The sequence below is a fragment of the Branchiostoma belcheri genome, unplaced genomic scaffold (genome assembly GCF_001625305.1).
Source record: "Branchiostoma belcheri isolate BF01 breed outbred unplaced genomic scaffold, Haploidv18h27 scaffold72, whole genome shotgun sequence".
Taxonomy (NCBI): domain Eukaryota; kingdom Metazoa; phylum Chordata; class Leptocardii; order Amphioxiformes; family Branchiostomatidae; genus Branchiostoma; species Branchiostoma belcheri.
This window is the reverse complement of record NW_017804376.1, coordinates 943123-962993: the sequence shown is the minus strand read 5'-3', so window position 1 is coordinate 962993 and position 19871 is coordinate 943123. Positions and strand designations below refer to the sequence as shown.

Sequence of the window (19871 nt, the reverse complement as noted above, 5' to 3'; positions counted from 1 at the left end):
ATTATTTGAGGATACAACAACGTAAGACTGTATGCTCTCTTTCTTTCTATTATGGATAAAAACTTTTGCTATGGAAGGCTTTTCTTTTCAATCTAGAAGTTAATAAGCAATGGTGATGTTCGTACAATGTATCTCCAGTTGGCTCTGGTACAATTCGGTTTGATATCCTATGGTTTGATATCGCTGGTGTTATCTTTCCAGTTCGTTTTTTTTTTTTTTTGGCTGGTGAAGTAGTGTAGAGTGTTCATGCTATACACCAGTTGGGTTGATACTGGTACCAAATTGCTACAAAAGGTGACAACAGCCATTCTTGTTCAGAAAGTACAGAGAGAGCAAAATGGAGTAAAACAGAAGAAAATTTTGCTCCTTTTCAATCCATTTTGCACTTTCTGTACACTTGTTTAAGCAATAAAACTATTGGTAACTGTCTACTAGTTCCAGGTATCATCATTTTGCCTGAGCACCATTCACTACGTTTTCTTGCTGACTCTTTAAAAACTCGTTGTGCAGTTTTTCCTGAGCGTCGTACAGCTTCCGTAACTTCTTCTGTTGCCCCTTGCTGAGCTCTTTTCCTTCTTTGTCATGTGTTGGGAACCCCTGAAACATGTGGAAAAGGTATACTGAGTCAAATCTATCTATGGTGGGAAAAGATAGACTCTCCTGCATGGAAAAGACCAGCTTTCTAGAAAAAAAAAACTGATTTCAGAAGTTTAATGCAATCCTTGGCTTCCTGAATTCCCCCATGCCCACTTCTAATCCCTGCTGGCTCATGGTTAGACTCTGATATCTTTGACCTACTGTCATTCTGCCTGTCAATCTCCCCAACCCATGTGCTGTCAACTACTTTCCCTGGACAAGCAGATACATACACAAAGCCACAGCTCAGTAACCCAAAACAATACTCCCGTACCCATAAGTAATCTCAAACAAGATGTGACCTCACCGTGTCATCAAAGTTGGAATACTTGTCTGTGTCCTGTAGGAACATCTCTGATGGAGGGATTCTTCTCTTGGCCTCTTTAGCTGCCTGTTAAAATATTTCCATGTTAACATGTATTACATACAATGTATGCCTATTGGCAATACAAAGTACTACCAGTAGTATGTATCAAATGGGTTTTTGGATAATATCATTACCATAGCATTGATGCTTCATTCCTTGTACTTAATGCACTGAAGCATTGTTCAATATTTACCTGCAGTTCTTGTTGTTTCCGTTGTTTTTCTTCCTTCTGACGTCGCTTCTCTTCTTCAATCTAGGGAGGCGAGAGATTTGTATCAAACATGTATGATGACTGTACTTTTTACTTGGAGGAAGAAAGTTGGTTTGTTGAGAAAATACTTTCCAAATACATTGTACATTGTATTACACTTCAAGCCAAGCAAGAAATTGTAGATTCCAAACTTCCAGGAAATATTTTGTGTTTTCATGACCTTCAAGTTCACCCCATTTCCTGTGTCTGACCTTTTGACCTTTCATTCTGGCTGTCAATCTAACCCCACCCATGTGCTGTCACAACCTACTCTATCTGGTCACAGATCAGCCACTAAAACAATACTTCAGTAGGGAACAATGCTAACAAGACTTAGGGAGAAAAGACGCTGTTACAGTCTGATTCATGTAACCATGGAGAATGGCCATCAGGTTTCACACTGAAGTCACCTTCAGGTCTTGTTACATGATGACCAATGAGTAAAAAAAAGGTCTTACCTTAAGCTTCTCCTCCCTTTCCTTAAGAAGTGTTGCCTTGTTACTCTGTATTACAAACATGTATACTTTTCACGACGAAGAAGAAGTCTTACCTTAAGCTTTTCCTCTCTTTCCTTGAGAAGTGTCTCCTTGTCCACCAGTTTGACGACCGGCGGCAGTCCCTCGTGGTCCTCCAGTCTGACTCCCAGCTGCGGCAGGACGTCGTCACGCAGCCGGTCACACAGCTGCAGGATCTCTGTAGCTGCAGGAAAATTAATAATGGATGCATTTTTACCTCCATGAAAAAGGGAGGTGTTGCTTTAGGTATGTTTGTGTGTGTGTCTGAGTGTGTGTGTGTGTCTGTGTTTCTGCATAGCCTCCATAGCATGCCAAAAACTGGCAGTTTTGGGGGTCTTCATGGTCTTTGGAAGCTTTTATATGTGCTATTTTCTGATTGCATATAGACAACATAGCCGGCCTGGCTGAATTACCCCCATTTTTAGAACTGGGCTAATCAGAAAACAGTCAAAGACCACCAAACCCCCAGTTCTATAAGCCTGCTACGGAGGCTAGTTTCTGCATGGCCCTGGTCAGGTTGTAATGGATATGGTTGGGTTAAGTCTGTCCCAGACGGGCAACATTAATCACATCTACCTCTGGTCGTGCTTGCTGTTTTCACAGGTGTTTTTCCTTACATGTACTTGAAAGTTGACAGCTTATGTTGTTTCCATTTCATGATAAAGAAAGACTTGTGTACCTTTCTGTTGGCGAGCGACTTGTCGCACCTTGTCCCTGAACTCAGCCATGGTACTGAGGTATGGCATGACTGTCTCCTCCAGCTGGAAACAGAACAAACTCAAATCACTGCTAAAATCATGACACAAAAATGGTACACATAACAATTTCCATTTACATATGGAAACAACATGGATATATAAATAAAAGGTAAAAAGCCTTCTTGAAGAATACAGTCATAACTGCCAAAGAAGACTGCTCAGCAAACCAATAAAATCTAGAAAATATAAGTTAGTGACTCACATTGACCGCCTGACTAGTGCCTCCCACAGGAAAACCTATAAGCTCTTCTCCCTCAATAGCACCAAAGATCTGCAAAGAGAAAAAATTGATATTTCAAATATTTGACAAATATTCACCTTTTTCCTAACACAAATTTTTGTACGCAAACATTTATAATACATTTTTATTGTTTTCTTCATAACAGCACAGAAACAGTAATCAAAATATCATAAACCAAAAACAGAGAACCAGAAAACTGCCTCAGAAGCCCTTGAGACTTAATACAATCATTGACATCATAGAAAATATAAGTTGAAATACAAATTGTTATCAACCTTCAACCAGCCTATTAGTAAAGTAACCAATTATAGAGAACTGGTAGCAAATTGGCTACCCTGTTGTTCTTTATTTATTTGTCTATTTAATCCCAAAACAGTTGGGTAGCCCCATTCAGCTTGCGAAAGCTGTTTTCTAAGGGAGCCCAGTATTTTACTAAAGGTTAAACACATGATTTTTGTGCGTCACCTTGAGCATCCTGGTGAGGTATGCTGCAATGTCCCTGAGCAGGGTGTGGTCAGGCTGCTGCCAGGCTGACAAAGCAATGGCATTCAGGAACTATTGTTAAACTAAGATTAAACATGATTATTCTGCGTCACCTTGAGCATCCTGGTGAGGTATGCTGCTATGTCCCTGAGCAGGGTGTGGTCAGGCTGCTGGCGGGCGTCTCGTTTCTCCTTCAGGTACACATTACTGTCAGACACCAGCTCACGCATCTGGTCCATCGCTGTTCTCGTGTCAATGTTGTCTGTCGGGAAGGACAATAAAAATTCAAAGGTTGCATTCAAAGATGGGAAGACCAGATTGACATAAAAATCTGACATTTCAGCCTTTCGGGAAGTACATGTATTTTGAATTTTCGTGACTCACAGACCTGCAGGACATTTTGGATTTTCATTAATGCATTGGAACTGTGGAGGGGATCAGCGTTTGATGTCAAACACTGAATTCTGGCCAGATTCTGAGTCCTTCAAAATCACCCCCATTTCCTGAGTCTGACCCTTTCCCCTCTTGTCATTCTGCCTGCCAATCCCCCCCACACCCACCCATGAGCTGTCAACCTACTCTGTCCGGATGTAATAATGAAGATTTACTTACCACATAGGGCCTGGTGAACTCCTTCTTTCCTCTGTTGGAAACTAAGATTAAGTAAGAGAAAGATGATCAAGTCAACAATAAAAAGAAGGATAGTAACTGACATCATAATAAAAGCCCTTTGACCAATGTAATGTAATTGACACAATCCTAAGATTAAGGAATAGTCTTTTCTATAAAGTATTACACATTACGGCCAATGTAACACTGTACCTTTCTGCAAGCTGAAGCTCTGGCTTGTCCCACTTCAGAAAAGGGGGTGCATCTGTTCTTAGGACATCCTTGACAGTCAGGAAAAACTCCTGCACGACATTGAAAAATAAGACATTTAAAGCTCACAGACCACCATGAAGTGTTTTGGAAACTGTAGAGGGGATTGTATCTGTATTTGTATCTATATTGCACTTAAAACAATGTGTGATGTAAACTAATTGGGTATTAACACCACATTCCAAAGGCATGTTTCCCTGTAAACCATCCAAATTACCTCCCACCCACCATGAAAGCAATTATGATGGACAGATAGGCAAACCCATAATCTCAGCCACCCAAAACAATACTACCAAAAGTAGAGACTTTCTGTACTGCCTAAATTTCTTTTATGAAGTTCAATTTTCACCACAAAACAAGAAGAACCACTCACATGTTTTGGGTTACAATACTGGACTGTGAAGACGGATGTCTGTTTACCTTAGACTTGAAACATTTTTACACTTACATTGATCATCTTCTCGTACTTGACAGCGGTGCCCATGGTGTCAGAGCTGTAGTCCAGCGTGTCCTTCCAGGAGTGGAGCAGGAACCCCAGACGCAGCTGCCGGGAGCTGTACCTGGACAGACAGTAAAGAGACTCAGGACAATTCTGACTGGTTCATATTGCACTACAGCACTTACAGTTCTCTGTAACTGCTCCTCCAACTCCTGTACGTTTGGTACCGCATTGTAGATACATTTCCCTTTAACCACGCATATGTGTAGATATGTAAATATTGTACGTTTGGGAATGCGTCTATAGCAGCGACACCTGTGCTGCAGTGCAATGTGAACCAGTCAGAATTGCCATGAGGAAGGTGACAGACGGTCACCAAAACGTCGGCTGAATAAAAGACTTGGTTGTGTAAAAAGAGACTCTTTACTCAGTGACTAAGTCTTAACATCTGTGTCTATAATATCACCAGGGTCCATGATATCGCCACCTTGAGAAAAAGTGTGCTTAAAGATATTTTTACTGCAACATACCCTAAGTATGTACATTTGATGTGTGAAGGAGTGCACACCAAAAGTATGTTGCAGTAAAAATATCTTTAAGCACACTGTTTCTCAAGGTGGCGATTTTATGGACCCTGGTGATATTATGGACACAGATGTTACCAACCTGATGGAACTATTCAAGGACGTACCTGGACAGGGCCTCCTGGATGGTGATGAAGTTCTTCAGAGACTTGGACATCTTACAGCCCTCGATGGTCAGGTGGCCGGAGTGGAGGAAGTACCGCACCCAGTGGTCATTATCATAGTACGCCTGAAAACATCCAGTAGTTTTAGCACATATTCTACATTGTGTACACTCTTCAGTTTTGCTTTGATTTTATTTGGCTAAAGAGCTAACCAGTAGATTACTGCAAAATTGAATGACAACCTAGGATGAATGTGACATTGCCCTTTCACAATGCCGTTTCATCATAATCTGAAACCCTGGGTATTTCTGGACATTTGCTTTTTTTAACTAAAATTTTACTTGTTGAAGGATAATGTGGTACTATACAGCTAGCCCTGTCCTTGGTGCTGAACACCTTCAATTTGCACACTTCACATCTTGTTTGATCTCATTTGGCTAAGGATTTAAAAAGCAGGTTATCCATACCATGGTGAAGTACATTTTTTGTCATTTTAACTTAGGGCATGGTCACTTTCAATATGTGGTACTACACAGTTAGCCCTGTCCTTGGTGCTGAACACCTTTAAATGTACACAACTAGCCCTGTCCTTGGTGCTGAACACCTTCAATATAATAGTACACGCTGTCATTGGTGCTGAACACCTTCAATATTGTTTCAATATGGTTTATATGTACGAAACTTGCCCTGTCCTTAGTGCTGAACATGCATGCACACATCTAACCCTGTCTAGAGGGAAAATACAATGTAGTCAGGACAATGAATACAAAGGACGATTTCCACCCACCTCAGCCTGTGCTATTTCGTTGTCATGATGAGGGAACTTGAGATCGTAGCCTCCCGTATGGATGTCTAGTGACCCTCCCAGGATAGAGCTGGCCATCACAGAACACTCTATGTGCCAGCCTGGACGACCCTAAAGTATGGAGAACAGTGACAACAATTTATATACTGCAAGAAGTAAACTGTATATGCACTTGGGGTATAGAATTTTCTTCTGACACAACCAGTAAGGTTCTCACCTGCCTTACGTTTCGATGTCTATCAGACACCTTCCTCAGAAGCTAAGAAGAAAATTCTATACCCTAAGTATCTTCTAACCTGATGAAATTATTTACGGGGTGTATATGCACTTACTTTTGCTTCTACGTTTGCAATGTTCTCAAAATCATGACACCACAGATATGTGTTTTGTATTTCTATTTCTACTTTTTTCCTTGTACTTCTAAATAAAACTACCACGAATGTAAGTGCATTTACAGTCACATTTCAATGCTCGTTTACTTCCTAAAGTTGCTCAGTTGTTGTTTTGTTTAATCAGTTCATTCATCACTCAACCACTCAATTATTCATTCATTCATTCCTTCTTTCCTCTCTCACTCACTCACTCCCTTCTTTCTGTCTCCTTTCACCCTTACATTCCCTCCCTCCCCCACTCACCATGCCCCATGGCGAGTCCCATGAAGGTTCCCCAGGTTTGGAGGCCTTCCACAGGGCGAAGTCTGTGGTCGATCTCTTCTCACTCAGACGGTCCTGGGAGATGCTCAGGTCACCTGGAGACGACATTTGGAGTAAATTACAATTGTTTAACAACTAGACATCAAAGATTATCATGAAAGTTCATCTGTGTTGGTAGTAATCATAGAAAAAGTTTAACTTTATTCCAACACACAGTTTACAGAGAGATCAAATTTTCAGCATGCCACTGTCTCCTTCATCAAGATAATTAATGACCTATCACTTCACAATGTGATCTCGCGAGAGTTACGGTTTACAAACATGTGACCTTATTCACACGAGACTTAACTGTGATCACAGCAATTGATCGCAAGGTCACGTTGTGAAGTGATTGGTCATTAATTATCCTGATGAAGGCGACAGTGGTCGTTGAAAATTTGATCTCTCTGTAAACTGTGTGTTGGAAATAAAGTTCAACTTTTTACTAGAAATCAAAGATTTCGGACTTCTGGTATGTTAATACTGCAATCCCCAGCTTTTTTAATTCCCCCATGTCGACCACTATTTCTGCTGGCTCCAGGTCAGATTCTAAGACCTTCATGTTTACCCCCATTTACTGATTCTGGTTGACGAAGTACTGTCATTCTGCCTGTCAATCTTCCCCTGCCATGTGCTGTCAGCCTACTCTGTCTGGACAGACTGAGATACACAAAACCCACAGCTCTGCCACCCAAAACAATACTTCTGTACCCAGAAGTAACTTGAATACAAACAATACCTGGATGCCATTACAATTAATATTATCTGTTATTCTCAAAAAGGTATGCTTAAGTTATGGAAACAAATACACTGAAGACGCGTAACAAAAGTCTAGCTAAAACATTATTATTTTGGCAACTTTCCCTAATATTTGCAAAACAAACAAGAAGGCTGAGATTTTATCAGACTTCCGTGAACTATTTTTGGGTTTTTGTGGCTCAAATTTCACAGACCTCCAGGAAGTGTGTGGGTGCTCAGCAAACATACATGTATCACCCCCATGGGATCGTGTGATAACAGTAGAGTGTTTGGATCAGACCCAAGAGGTCCCAGGTTTGAATCCTGCCCGATGCCACCGATCTTGTGCCTTTGAGAAAAGCACTTTACACGACTTTCCTCACTTCACTCAGGTGTAAATGAGTACCTAGCTTCAGTTAGAGACCTCCCTCGAATAGGACATTAAATGGAGGTCCCGTGTTTGGGAGAGCCACACCCCACACACGTTAAAGATCCCATATACAGCCCACATACCTTCACCCTCTAGCATTGCTTTGCTGTCTCCAAAAGCTTCAGGCACCAGCTTTGCATAGAAGTGGGCGTCGGCACCATCGAACTTGGTGGTGTCAAAATACACTGACTTGTTGGACTCATACCTGGAGAAAAGGAAACACCACACAGAAAGTTAGCAGACAATTTGTATGCTGTATAATTATTCAGATTTAAGGTTAAACAAAAAGATGGTAATGCATTTGGACATAATCCTAGCTTTATCATAGCTTACACTTCTTTGACTATAAGATCAATAGATCTAAATACTGTGAACATTTAAGCAACCTCTCCACCCCAAAATTCATTACACTGCAAATGTGTCTTCACATATGTTTATACTACACAACTGTTTCAACTGCCTGCTATTTAAAACACCATGAAAACCTCCACTACACTTATACATTTGTACTGTAAAATAAAACCACCAAGAACGTTTTACAGTTGTCACAATATCTGAGTAGTGGAACGTTGAAATGTTTGATAACAGACAAGCAAATGGTACTCACCCGTAGCCCTTGTCTATGATAGTCTGCACATATTCTATGACTTCTGGGATGTACTCACTCACTCTTGTCAGGACGTCTGCTGGGAGAACCTGAAAACAAAAAATCAGATTTCAGATGTTCAGGAAGTATTTGGGGTTTTCGTGACCTTCTTGTTCACAGAATTCATTTGTTGGATGTAATTTAATCAGGTATTACACCACTTCTCATGCATACCACCCACTTACTCCCACTGGGCTTGTGCTGGATCACCTGCACGCATGACCTCCCTATCAATCAACTGTCAAAATTACCTCCCACCCACAACTGCAATTGAAGCTATTACAACAAAGACACAAACCCACAAGTCAGCCACCAAAAACAATACTTCCGTATTCATACAACACTGCCTATGAAAAGTCCTGTCCAGTACTTACATTCAGGGCTTCCATGTCCTTGTGAAATTCTGCCTCGAAATGCTGGGGCAACTTTGTGAAGATGGAGTTGTCAGTCACCTCGGATCCATGCTGAAATATCGACCAAAATTATCAAAAAAATTACTTCTAAAAAAAGGTAAAACCCTTCGGTTCAGTTTTAGCTACAAAGACATATTTAGTTTGGATATGAGAAGTAAAATATTACCTCCAATTTGACCAGTATTAAACTGAGGAAAAATAAAAAATGGATACACTCCAGCAATGATACTAACCATTGAGTCCAGCCACTCTGACAGTGGGTCTCTGGCATCCCCTACAAGAGCCTAAAGATGGTGAAGAAAAAAAGACAAAAAATGTAAAACAATTTTTCTTTTATGGGCCATCCTTCATTGACAAATGATAGCTACAACATGCCCTTGTTGAATTTGATTTGAAAAATGAACAATAAAAATAATAGCAGATGGTTTCTATTTACCTTTTTGAGTTCCTCCCCTTTACTGGCATCTGGGCTATTCTCTGCTACCTGCCCGAGCTGGGAGACTGTTTCTTCCACTTTGTTCTGAAAACAATTTGTAGATACGTTTATCCACCATTAGATAGGTTGCAGAGGGAAGAATTTTAACAATAGTACCCTCATCACCACAGATGTGCTACAAACTTGGAAACAAAGAATTCTATGAAAACACAATGCCAGTACAATGAATTTACTATAAATATATAGACATAAAATTCTACTTACTGTTATTCTCTGTAACATGGCTTTCTTGTCAGGGTCAGTTTCCCTTTCCAACTTCTCCCTGTAAGGCTGCAGAAATATCACATAAGAGTATGTACTTATCAATCAAACACAATTTATAGGATTGTATCTTTTATTTGTGGTAACATGGACCAATTATTGTCAGACTGAGAACTGTTACTATGGAGTTGGAGGCTGTGATGACTGGTTACTGTAGTGACAAAGAATCCAGAGCTCCTATTGGCAATCCTGGGAATGGGAATGGTTCTCTCATGTTAGACTTAGAGGACTGGTGTATTGCCACAAGCTCTTGGGGAGAAGACCCAATCAGGTACTAATAGTAACAACAAGAGATTATGTGTAACACAGGCTACTGATGATGAGCTCTCTTACCTGCATAGCTGTCTGTACGTCCTGCAGAAGCTGTTTTCCTGACGGCTTCTTGTCCAGGTACTGTTCCAACAGGTAGTTCTGTCTGGCACGTTTGATGATCTGAAAACAAACACAGTACAGCAAATATTATTGAGGATTTTTTTTCTTCGTTAACATAAGTGTCATTGTTACAAAGTAGTATTCTAAGACTAGTATTGTATTGGTTGCTCTGCTAATTGATATTCAGTCAGGATAGGTTACTTGTGTTAATCAGGTTGATAAACTAAAGAGAAAACTACTGCTCACCATATTGACATCAGGGCCCATTGTCCTAACTGCGACGAGGGCCGACATTGTTTACCAGATACCATTGACACGGTGTTGAGGCACTTAAAGGAAGACCAGAGTGACTGGTCCAAAGCTCTAAGTGAAATCATTTCTCTTTGAGATACAGTAAGGAAATAGTCTCCAACCTAGTACTATGGTACCCAGCACATGGGAGAAGAAGGCCTGGAAGACCACCCCACACATACTTGGATGTGTTGCAAAGGGACACCAGTCTTCAGAATGATGGCATATGGGGAAGCCTATGCAGGATTTTAGCTACTGGGCAGCCATGGTCCCCTGGCATAAGTCAAGTAAGTAATTAGTCCAATTGGAAAAAAATTTTTTAACGTCTGCTGACCTTGTCGTCTATGTCGGTGATGTTCATGGCGTAGAGGACGTCGTAGTTGAAGTAGTCCTTCATGATGCGGCGCAGGATGTCGAAGGAGATGTACGACCTGGCGTGACCCATGTGCGACGTGTCGTACACCGTCGGCCCGCAGCTGTACCAGCCAACACGACGGCCTTTCTGCGGCACAAACACCTCCTGCAAAGGAACCAACAGTAAATAGTCATGCCTAATATAGCCAGCTGTCCCCTTGCCTAGTAAGCCACATGCCTGCGAAGCTGATGTGTTACGCCACATGCCTGCAAAGCTGGTGTGTTACACAGAGGGACGGTTATACCAGCTATACAGACACAGATACTGTACCAGCCGACACGGCGGCCTTTCTGCGGCACAAACACCTCCTGCAAGGGAACAGACGGTCAAACGTGGGGTACTACAACAAGAAATAACAGATTTCAGACTTCCAAGTAGTATCACAGTATATTTCCTGTATCTGACCTTTTGACCCCAAAATTCTACCTGTTAATCTTCCCCCACCCACAAGTTGTCTCTGTTTGGACAAACAGACACACAAACCCACAGCTCAGCCACCCAAAACAATACTTTCATACAAGCTCATAAGGAAGAAATTACATGTACTACAGAAAATTGATTTGGAATAGAAAATTACATGTATATGATGCAGCTATCAATAAAATAGTGAACCTCACAACTTTTAAATCTTCAAGAAGTTATTTAAATAGCTTTGACTTCGACACCTTAGAATTGGAAATTTGAGCCAGTTTATGAAGTTGGCCAATGCTTCTTACCTTCTTGCGGGTGAGACTATTGTAGAGTTTGAGGGGGGTGTCAGGACTCCCGGCCGGAGGGGCCCAGGTTGGCTGAGTCCGCTTGCGACGAGCTGAACAGGTTCATAGGAAAAGTTTTTAGTTTAATTAAAGTTTTTCCATTCATTTTGCCTAAAGCCCAGAATAGTCAAATATCTGCTGCGTGCAATTTTTCGGTAGCATTGCATCATAAGAATTATTTAATACAAATTTACGATTCTTAATAATGCATCTGATTTGAGAAATGTATGGCTGTCTTTCATGAAATATAGGTTGGATCCAATGTATAATGTGAAAAATAAACAAAATCTTTCAAAAATCAATGTTGGTCAGATTTCATAGTATCTTTTTTTTTTTTGTAACCAATTTTTCTTCACTACTAGTGCTTTTGAAGTATCTCATCAAATTTCATAAAAAAACAAGATGATTTACGATATTTTGCTGGACAGGGGTCCATATTGTTTACTGTTTGCCAATCCGAAAATACAAAGGTAAACAAACAAACAAACAAACACGCCCCCACCCCTCCCATGCCAGCATGGCTTCCCCACTAGAACATATGGCCGCCGCCAACGACCAACTTTGGATCAGTTTTTAGACAAATCTACTGAAGCAATTGCAACCAAAATCAGTAAAAAGTTGCCCAGGTCGATACGAAATGTTCCTTTTGTATTTTAGAGAAATAATTCGTTCGTTTAAAGCCAAGATCGTGTTAATTTCCTAAGATCCGGTTCTTACCTTGCTCTTGGTCCGCCATGTTGAATGATGATGAAATAATCGAGGGCGACAAAAGTGTAGAACAACCACTAGCATTTTCGAAAACTTCATTAGGTAAATTGCAAAGATAATATGTCAAAATAATACGTAGAAATATATGTCGTAATTATTTTTCGAGGCTATACTACTAATTTTGTCGTAAAGTTTTCCTGTTTGTCGCTGTTTTAAATGCATTCCGTCGCCTTTCTCATCCAAGATGGCGTCTGGGCATGGTGCTGAAAAGTAGGTTGACAGTTATTTTATGGTTTTGCCATAATGTAGGGGGTCTGGATGTTCCTTTCTAAGTAGATATGTCGAGTAAATTAATAGGATCTTCGTCTGTGATTTTGATATCAATGACAGTACATGTTTTCGTGTGATCACTTCAGTTTGTTAGGGGGAGGGGGGCAGGAAATATGTTGATAATATGATAATATTGACCTCATCATCAATCAACAATGTTATAATTTGTCACAAGGTCTGCGCAAAAAAGGTTTTATGTATACCTTGTAAAAATATCATACCGAGTTTTTCCTTCAAGTTCAACCACACAACATTGTGTATGAAAGAGCAATAACATGTAACAAACCAATATTCTCCCCCTCCCTCTCTAGGTTTACAATATTAGATGTTCTACCGTGGGAGGATGTCCTGAACAGACATGTCCTGCCCTGTCTGTCCCTCCCGGACCTGTTCCGCCTCCGACAGACCAACTCCCAGGCTCTACATCTCGTCACCACCTTCTTCTGCTCCACCTTCAAGATCGACCTCTCTCCTTACAGCAGTAAGATCACTCCTGACGCCTTCCGATTGATTCTCGGAGAAAACAGCGTCCTGAATGTCCTCATTTTATCCGGTTGTAAAAACTGGCTCACAGACAAACTACTGGTTCCTGTTATACTCCGTAACCAAAGACTTTTAAGACTGAACATTTCGAACTGTTTGCACCTACAAAGCGAGACGATACAAGCGGTGGCGGAAAATTGCCCCTCACTGACTGCACTGTCGCTGAAAGACTGTCATTGGCTGAATGTGCCGTCATTTTTAATGGTAGCGGTGAGTTGTCGGGAGCTGGAAAAAGTGGACTTAACCTCCTGTTGGGAAATCAACGACGAATGCGTCATGTCTTTGGTAGTAGCGTGCAAGAAGATCACTCATCTGTCACTGGCGAAAATCTACGGGATAACAAATCAAGCGATCGACGCAGTGGCAAAAGGTTGTCCCAGGTTAGAATATCTAGATGTACAAGGCTGTTGGAGGGTCAACAACTTTGCTATAAGGTGAGAACACAAGTAAACAATACATGTAAATTGTGTGTTTACAATCTACTGCAAAGTGCAGTAATAGTTTTGCTGTCCTAGAGCTGCAACAGGATTAAGATGACTTAGAGATGTTGGCCATCAAGCTTCTATATTGGGGACTGACCAGTGGAAGGGCTGCTAGAAGTTTGATGTAGTCAGGCTACACACATTGCATCTTTTTGAAATGTCGCTTCCAGGCTTGCTATAATGTTACATATGTTAATGTTTGGCTTGAAATTAAAGATGCCTTGACATGTCATGTTCTGTTGGAGTGATCAGGAAAGATTTCCTCTATTTTGCAGGAATGTTGGAGAGTACTGTCCTGTTGGAGTGATCAAGAAAGATTTCTTCTATTTTGCAGGAATGTTGGCGAGTACTGTAAACACCTGAAGGTGATCAAAGTGTCGGACTGTCGGGACGTGACAGAGGCGAGCCTGGCCCGCCTGCGGCTACGCGGCGTCAAAGTAGACGTCCCCGCTCCCGTCGGCCTCAATCTGTCCCGGGTGGAACACAACTTTGGACGCAGCGAGCTGGTCCCGCCCCTCTACCTACAGATCTGATGGTAACTCTGGTGTGATACCCTCTTCAGTTATGATGTAACTCTGATATGATACCCTCTTCAGATCTAATGGGAACTCTGGTGTGATACTTCTTCAGATATGAAAGGAACTCTGGAGCGATACCTTCTTCAGATCTGATGGTAACTCTGGTGTGATACCTTCTTCAGATCTGATGGTAACTCTGGTGTGACACCCTCTTCAGATCTGATGGAAACTCTGGTGTGAAACCCTCTTTAGATCTGATGGTAACTCTGATCTGATACCCTCTTCAGATATGAAGGCTTGGATGTTGGGAACTCCAAGCAGATACAGTGTGATGTGTTTCGGTATTGATTAATTTACTGCATATCATGGAATGTTATAATATTAAGACTTGGAGAAAACAATAAGATGTTTGAAAGCTTCTTTGATCCCTTCATGGCTCATGAAGCTAATACTGTAAATGCTGCTATATAGGAATTGTGTTAAGCATAGCTAGAATACTAGTACTACTGAGCTTGGGTGCCATATCATTTGCTATATGAGCTTCTTGCACTCCCTAGCCTGAAAGCAAGTGCAAGGAGCCCTGTAGCAAAATAGAGCTTCTATATTTTAACTGTAAATAATACAATCAAAATGCCATTGAGATACACCTCATTTATAATAAATCACGTATTGTAGCAGTGACATAATCTTATTCTTAATTAAATTGTGTACATGGTAATGTTGCAACTTGCAAGTCATTGCAACTTAGTATTGTACAACATTAGTATTGTACTTGTTTTATCTTCTTGTTAAATGTGCCTTTCTATAAAGTAGAATTGCTGGTGATTCTATGACAGATTTGTAATTTCTTTCTGTGTGGACCTGTTTTAATTTAAATAGAAGATGACTAAGAGAACAAACTATTGAACAAAAGAACTCAGTAAAATTGTTGTCTTTTATAGTTGACACGATTAAAACTGGAGCACATAAGAACTGAGAAATTATTGTTTTTGACTGCTTGTTTCCTGATTTTTTTAAACATTGCATTGTTAATGACACATGTCTATACACAATCGATAACAAAGCATGTATCTCTGAATGTCTGTGGACATGTCGTGCCATTAAATATTTACAAAATCAATTGACCCGGTGTCTGTTATCTATTTCTTACATAATCAATACAGATAGGTCATGCCAATGGCTTATCCACAGGGGAATACATTCTTTAGATAATTGCCATTGTGCTTCAGTTAGAATTAAGAGATCTAGACAAGAACATTGTTGCAATCGAAGAAAGGGCCAGAGTTTGAAACAAATCAATATGACTCACGCATGTGGAAGATTGAAATGAGGACAATACATCATTTAAAGCAAATGATTCGTTCCAAATGAGAAACATGGCATTGTGATTGAGTATTTCAAGTATTTCTTTTGTGATGTCATTGAATGTCATAATTCAAAACAATGTTGACTTAAAATAGTCATTTTAATATTATATCAAATTCCACATATTAAAGTCCAGGGACTAAAAAAAGCCATTTTAACTATATCAAAGTCCAGGGAACCTATCTGCTCCACTAGCCTACTGAATGAGACATGACATTTTTCTTCTCACGGAAAAAATACATCATAAAGAAGAGATTGACCAATAAAACACCCCATTGTTAGCCCTTATTGCAGTACCGTTTATGACCGCTGGATAGCGTAGCTGTACGGATCCTTGACCCCGCACGACACCAAAGCCAGCCTCGTTCTCGGGTTCACCCCATGACCCCAGTCTGTCTCCATCATGGCGTCTGGGAGGAACGGTGTGCCGCTTGTTTGACAAATGTTTTAGCCCGCTGACAGCTCCTGCTGAGTTCTTCCCCTCCATCGGACGGACTAACGTTTGCGGGAACGTGACAGCTACGACAGGACGGCGTGAGAGCGGCGAAATCCGGACGGTTTGGGTGAAAATCGGGCGCCAACATGTAACGGACCCCGCCAGCCAACATCAAGCATTCTGATCAGGGCTATATTCTGTGCATAGCGAATCCAAACACTGGGGAGTACTTTGTCAATTTTGACAGCTCGCAAACAAAGCGTTATTCCTGTCGGGACGTGCAGGGTCGGCTTGAGTTCCCCGGCAGGGCGAGAAGGAGACTCCAGCGGCTTAGGCCGAGACGCTAGCCGGCAGGGATGGAGTTGTACGTGCTCGAGCACCGCTTGCAGGTGGGGAGCATCCCGCGGGGCGCCATCGCCCCTTTCACGCACGGGCTGGTCAAACTCATCCTCCTGCGGGACAAGACCAAGTGCAAGTTCCTCAGCCTGACCAGAACCGCCGACGAGTACTCCATCATCATCGACCAGGAGGGTTTGAAGGAACTGGAGCCGCTGAGCGACCAGCTGAGCCTGGTGAACAGCGTGTGGTACGCGCAGAACGTCTCGGCCGGCGCCCTGGGGAGCGGCCCGGGCAAGGCTTCCGGGATCACCAAGATCGCCAAGGCGCTGATCCTGCCGCTAGCCGAGGCGCAGGTCCCGGTCTTCGTCATGTCCACCTACCAGACGGACTTTATCCTGGTCCAGGAGAAGGATCTCGACACGTCTATCGAGTGCTTACGGTCACACTTCAAGATCTTCCGGGAGGTGGAGGGCGAGACCATCGAGGTGCCGAACAGCGGCTCCAAGGGCGAGACCACGCCCACCCGTGGGGAGGCCAACAGCCGGGAGATCGGCCACCCTTTAGTGGCCCCTCCCACCCGCTTCTCTGTCACTAGCCTGGACCCAGACACCCTCCCTAAGGTTGCCACCATCCTTCTGGACATCTTATTTTACGCCGACCCCTCCCCGGACGGGAGCGAAGCCGACTTTTCTCCTTCTCCATCATCGACGGCGACATCAGCCTCGTCATGGATACGGAAACCTTGACTCGATTCCCTAGCAACGCCCTGTTTACCTCGGCAACGGGCGAGTGTTGGAAGATGATCAAAAACGGGGCGGTGCCGCTAGGGTTCGACGAGTGTGGGATTGTAGCGCAGGTGTCTGAGCCCCTAGCGGAGGCCGACATCTCCATGTACTACATCAGTACGTACCGCTACGACCACACGTTAGTGCCCGAGGAGGAAATGGACGGAGTGGTAAAGGTTCTATTAAGTAGGAAAGCTAAAATCAACGGGGCGGCAGCGGCAGAAGCAGCAGCGTCATCCGAGGGTAAGGAAGAGGAAGGAGGAGGTGAGGGTGGAAAGGACAAGACGCAATCAAGTAGTACAGAAGGGATGGATTGTAGCGAACCACCGTCGTCGTCTGCGGCACAGCCAGTAGAAGGAGAAGAAACGATGGAACAAGACCCCACGACAAGCGAACCCGCCAAGACTTACTACTGAGCAACTTGATAGTCAAGCGTTGCCCCTCCCCAATGTGAGTAAAAAAAGGGTCCACAAGGATTTTACCTAATACCAGCTTCAGCTTCCCCCCACCCCCCTCCCTCCCATATAGAGAAATGACACACTTTAAATCACATAACACAAAAGCTTGCCTACCGCAGGGTCAAGCCAAGGCAGGAAACAGGCATGTTACCCATTTCCAGGGCACCAGGGGGTCAGTGGGGCAAACTGACCCACTGCTTGCTTCATTAGATTACGGCCCACTTCACAGGTAGTTGCTAAACGTTCCTGGAAATGGGCTGCTCCGCCCCAGCAGTAGAGTGTAGGATCCAAAAATCACACCTGGTAAGGACTGTACCACTCTGTTATAGGGGTGTGAGGGATCGTGATAGAAAGAGAAGATTTGAAAAGTGTTGGTTGGTTGGTTATAGAGAGTTTTAATCTGTTGTGAGATTTGACATGTTTCAGAATTCAGTGAACAGTCTTGGAGCTAACATGTATTTTGACAAGTGTTTTCCTCAAAGAAAAGAGAAGGAATGTGTTGCTGCTATCTGTATGTGGGCTCCATTTCAGCATATATTCAATCCTCCCAAAAAGCTTGCCACGGCACTACATCCAGTATCACTGTACCAAATGCTTCAGCATATATAACTAAACTACACTTACAAATAGAATGTAAAATCCTAGAAGTTAAAAGGAATACATTTCAGATCAATCTAAATAACAAATAGTCAAGACTGGTGTTTGAATATTTTGCTACAGTTAGGAAGAAAGCCTGCTAGGTGCTATTAAAATCTAAAGTCAAGCAAAGCTGATGCAGAATGTCAGGCTGTGTTCAGTCTAGGAAAAAAATTCACAAAGCTGAGGATGAATGTCAAGCTATGCTCAGTCTAGAAAAAAATTCACAAAGCTTCAAGACGAAATGATCAGTCTAGAAAAAAATTCACTAAGCTGAGGAAGAACGTCGGGCTATGTTCAGTCTAGAAGAAAAATCACAACTGCAAGTAGGTCGAACTGTAAGAGTAGTAAGACTCATAGATATCCGCTTGCAAGAACTAAAGGCTCACAAGAAACTGCAAGACTCAGCCAAGTCTGAAATATACCTGTATCTGCTAAGCTACAGCTAACTACTGTACCACTAGAGGGTACATAATGTTTGGGGGCCACTTGTTAAATCTAGTAAGAAATGTTAGGCTTTCTAAGGTATGAACAATAAGAATTCTTCCTGACAAAATATATTGCAGCAAACCTAAAAAGAAAAAGTGATGTTTTATATGTAGTGCTTACATTAGAAACAGTTGCTCACAGTGTTTGTATTTTATCCATGTTCAAACAAATGATCTCATTCCTTTTTTTAACCCAACCCCGCCCGTATTTGATGACTTTTGGAATAGTCAATATTGATTGTCGAGAGTTGTAGCTGTATTATGGCAGGCTGCTATATTGGAACGATTTTTCACTCACTGCCAGACGAGGACAAAGTCTAAGGTTGAAAATGTAGTTTGTGTAACAGTGTTAACGTTAATCACCTACAATGCAAATAACATGCACTGTGGCTCAGTCACGTCCAAGTCCAATTGTTGTACCACAGAGGGCAGACCACATCAAATTTTTAAACTTCAACAGAAATTAAACCTTCATCTGAGTAGCCCAGTAACCAATGTGAACCTGGTACAAAAAATGGCTACCTTAGCAGGCTGAAGGCTAACAATCTATTATTGTATCGGTTACTGAGTAACAACTTGAAATAAAAGACTTCTTATTGTTTCTTTTGTCTTAAAGTTACAGTATCTAAAATCACAGAAACTACTTTTTATAATTCTTCTGACTTCTTACTCAGAGCTTTTTTGTCACAATATGTTTACAAACTAATGTGCAGATAAAATTCTGCTTCTGTGCTACCAGAAAAAGATCATTGTAGCCAGAATTATGGCATAAACACAAACTAAACATTCTGAACTCTCACTTCCTCTGAGATTCAAAGAGCTTTGAATGGTGAGATGTCCCTCAGTGGAACAACAATGTCACTTGGACTGGTCACACTTACAACTGTCTACAAAACAACTGGATGTGCCATATAAGCTGCTAAACTCTTAAGTTAAAATTTTGAGTTGTGCCAATGGATTTTATGGTGTTATTATTTTTTTACCTTACCTCAGAGTTTAAACATCATGTCGCTATTATTGTTTGTAATGAGTTGCTTAATCGAAAAATAACAGTACTGCATATTATTAAAGCAGGGCTCGAAATTGTTGTTGCCAATTTGAATTCTTAAATGATTGCTTGAATTCTTGTTGCTGGTATTAATTGAGCAGTATACAAAATTGTTTTATTGTGTCCTGTTTGAGGGTGATTCCACTTAAAAGGTTCATTGATTCT

The 19871-nt window shown here is 41.8% G+C and overlaps 3 protein-coding genes across 3 annotated transcripts; 2 read left to right on the top strand and 1 right to left on the bottom strand.

The window, feature by feature from the left end:
• Nucleotides 1–205: 205 nt before the first annotated feature.
• On the bottom strand, nucleotides 206–12312 carry LOC109485035 (cysteine--tRNA ligase, cytoplasmic-like). Its single transcript, XM_019788429.1, has 23 exons — nucleotides 12288–12312; nucleotides 11532–11623; nucleotides 10735–10920; nucleotides 10071–10169; nucleotides 9681–9746; nucleotides 9417–9500; nucleotides 9214–9264; nucleotides 8942–9031; nucleotides 8529–8617; nucleotides 8005–8126; nucleotides 6697–6809; nucleotides 6044–6172; nucleotides 5260–5381; nucleotides 4578–4689; nucleotides 4073–4161; nucleotides 3863–3903; nucleotides 3364–3512; nucleotides 2729–2797; nucleotides 2448–2529; nucleotides 1804–1952; nucleotides 1197–1256; nucleotides 944–1027; nucleotides 206–597 (listed from the first exon to the last, which is right to left on the bottom strand). Exons 1-23 carry the CDS (start codon nucleotides 12304–12306, stop codon nucleotides 448–450), a joined length of 2247 nt encoding a protein of 748 aa, XP_019643988.1. The 5' UTR covers nucleotides 12307–12312; the 3' UTR covers nucleotides 206–447.
• Nucleotides 12313–12522: 210 nt separating this feature from the next.
• LOC109484985 (F-box/LRR-repeat protein 15-like) lies at nucleotides 12523–14166 on the top strand. Its single transcript, XM_019788358.1, has 3 exons — nucleotides 12523–12548; nucleotides 12920–13585; nucleotides 13968–14166. The coding sequence occupies exons 1-3, from the start codon at nucleotides 12523–12525 to the stop codon at nucleotides 14164–14166; spliced, it is 891 nt and encodes a 296-aa protein (XP_019643917.1).
• A 1613-nt stretch (nucleotides 14167–15779) lies between these two features.
• LOC109485019 (GATS-like protein 2) lies at nucleotides 15780–18220 on the top strand. The gene is given in 2 exon segments (XM_019788410.1): nucleotides 15780–16969; nucleotides 16972–18220. Coding segments are annotated over 2 exon segments (1182 nt in total). The 5' UTR covers nucleotides 15780–16308; the 3' UTR covers nucleotides 17493–18220.
• The last annotated feature ends 1651 nt before the right edge of the window (nucleotides 18221–19871 follow it).

Coding starts and splice junctions, on each gene's coding strand:
- LOC109485035 (XM_019788429.1), bottom strand. Junction 10,170..10,734: donor TCACCGACATAGACGACAAG/GTCAGCAGACGT, acceptor GTTTGTTTTCAG/ATCATCAAACGTGCCAGACA. Junction 9,501..9,680: donor CCATGTTACAGAGAATAACA/GTAAGTAGAATT, acceptor AATTGTTTTCAG/AACAAAGTGGAAGAAACAGT.
- LOC109484985 (XM_019788358.1), top strand. CDS start 12,523: ATGGCGTCTGGGCATGGTGCTGAAAA. Junction 12,549..12,919: donor TCTGGGCATGGTGCTGAAAA/GTAGGTTGACAG, acceptor CTCCCTCTCTAG/GTTTACAATATTAGATGTTC. Junction 13,586..13,967: donor GTCAACAACTTTGCTATAAG/GTGAGAACACAA, acceptor TCTATTTTGCAG/GAATGTTGGCGAGTACTGTA.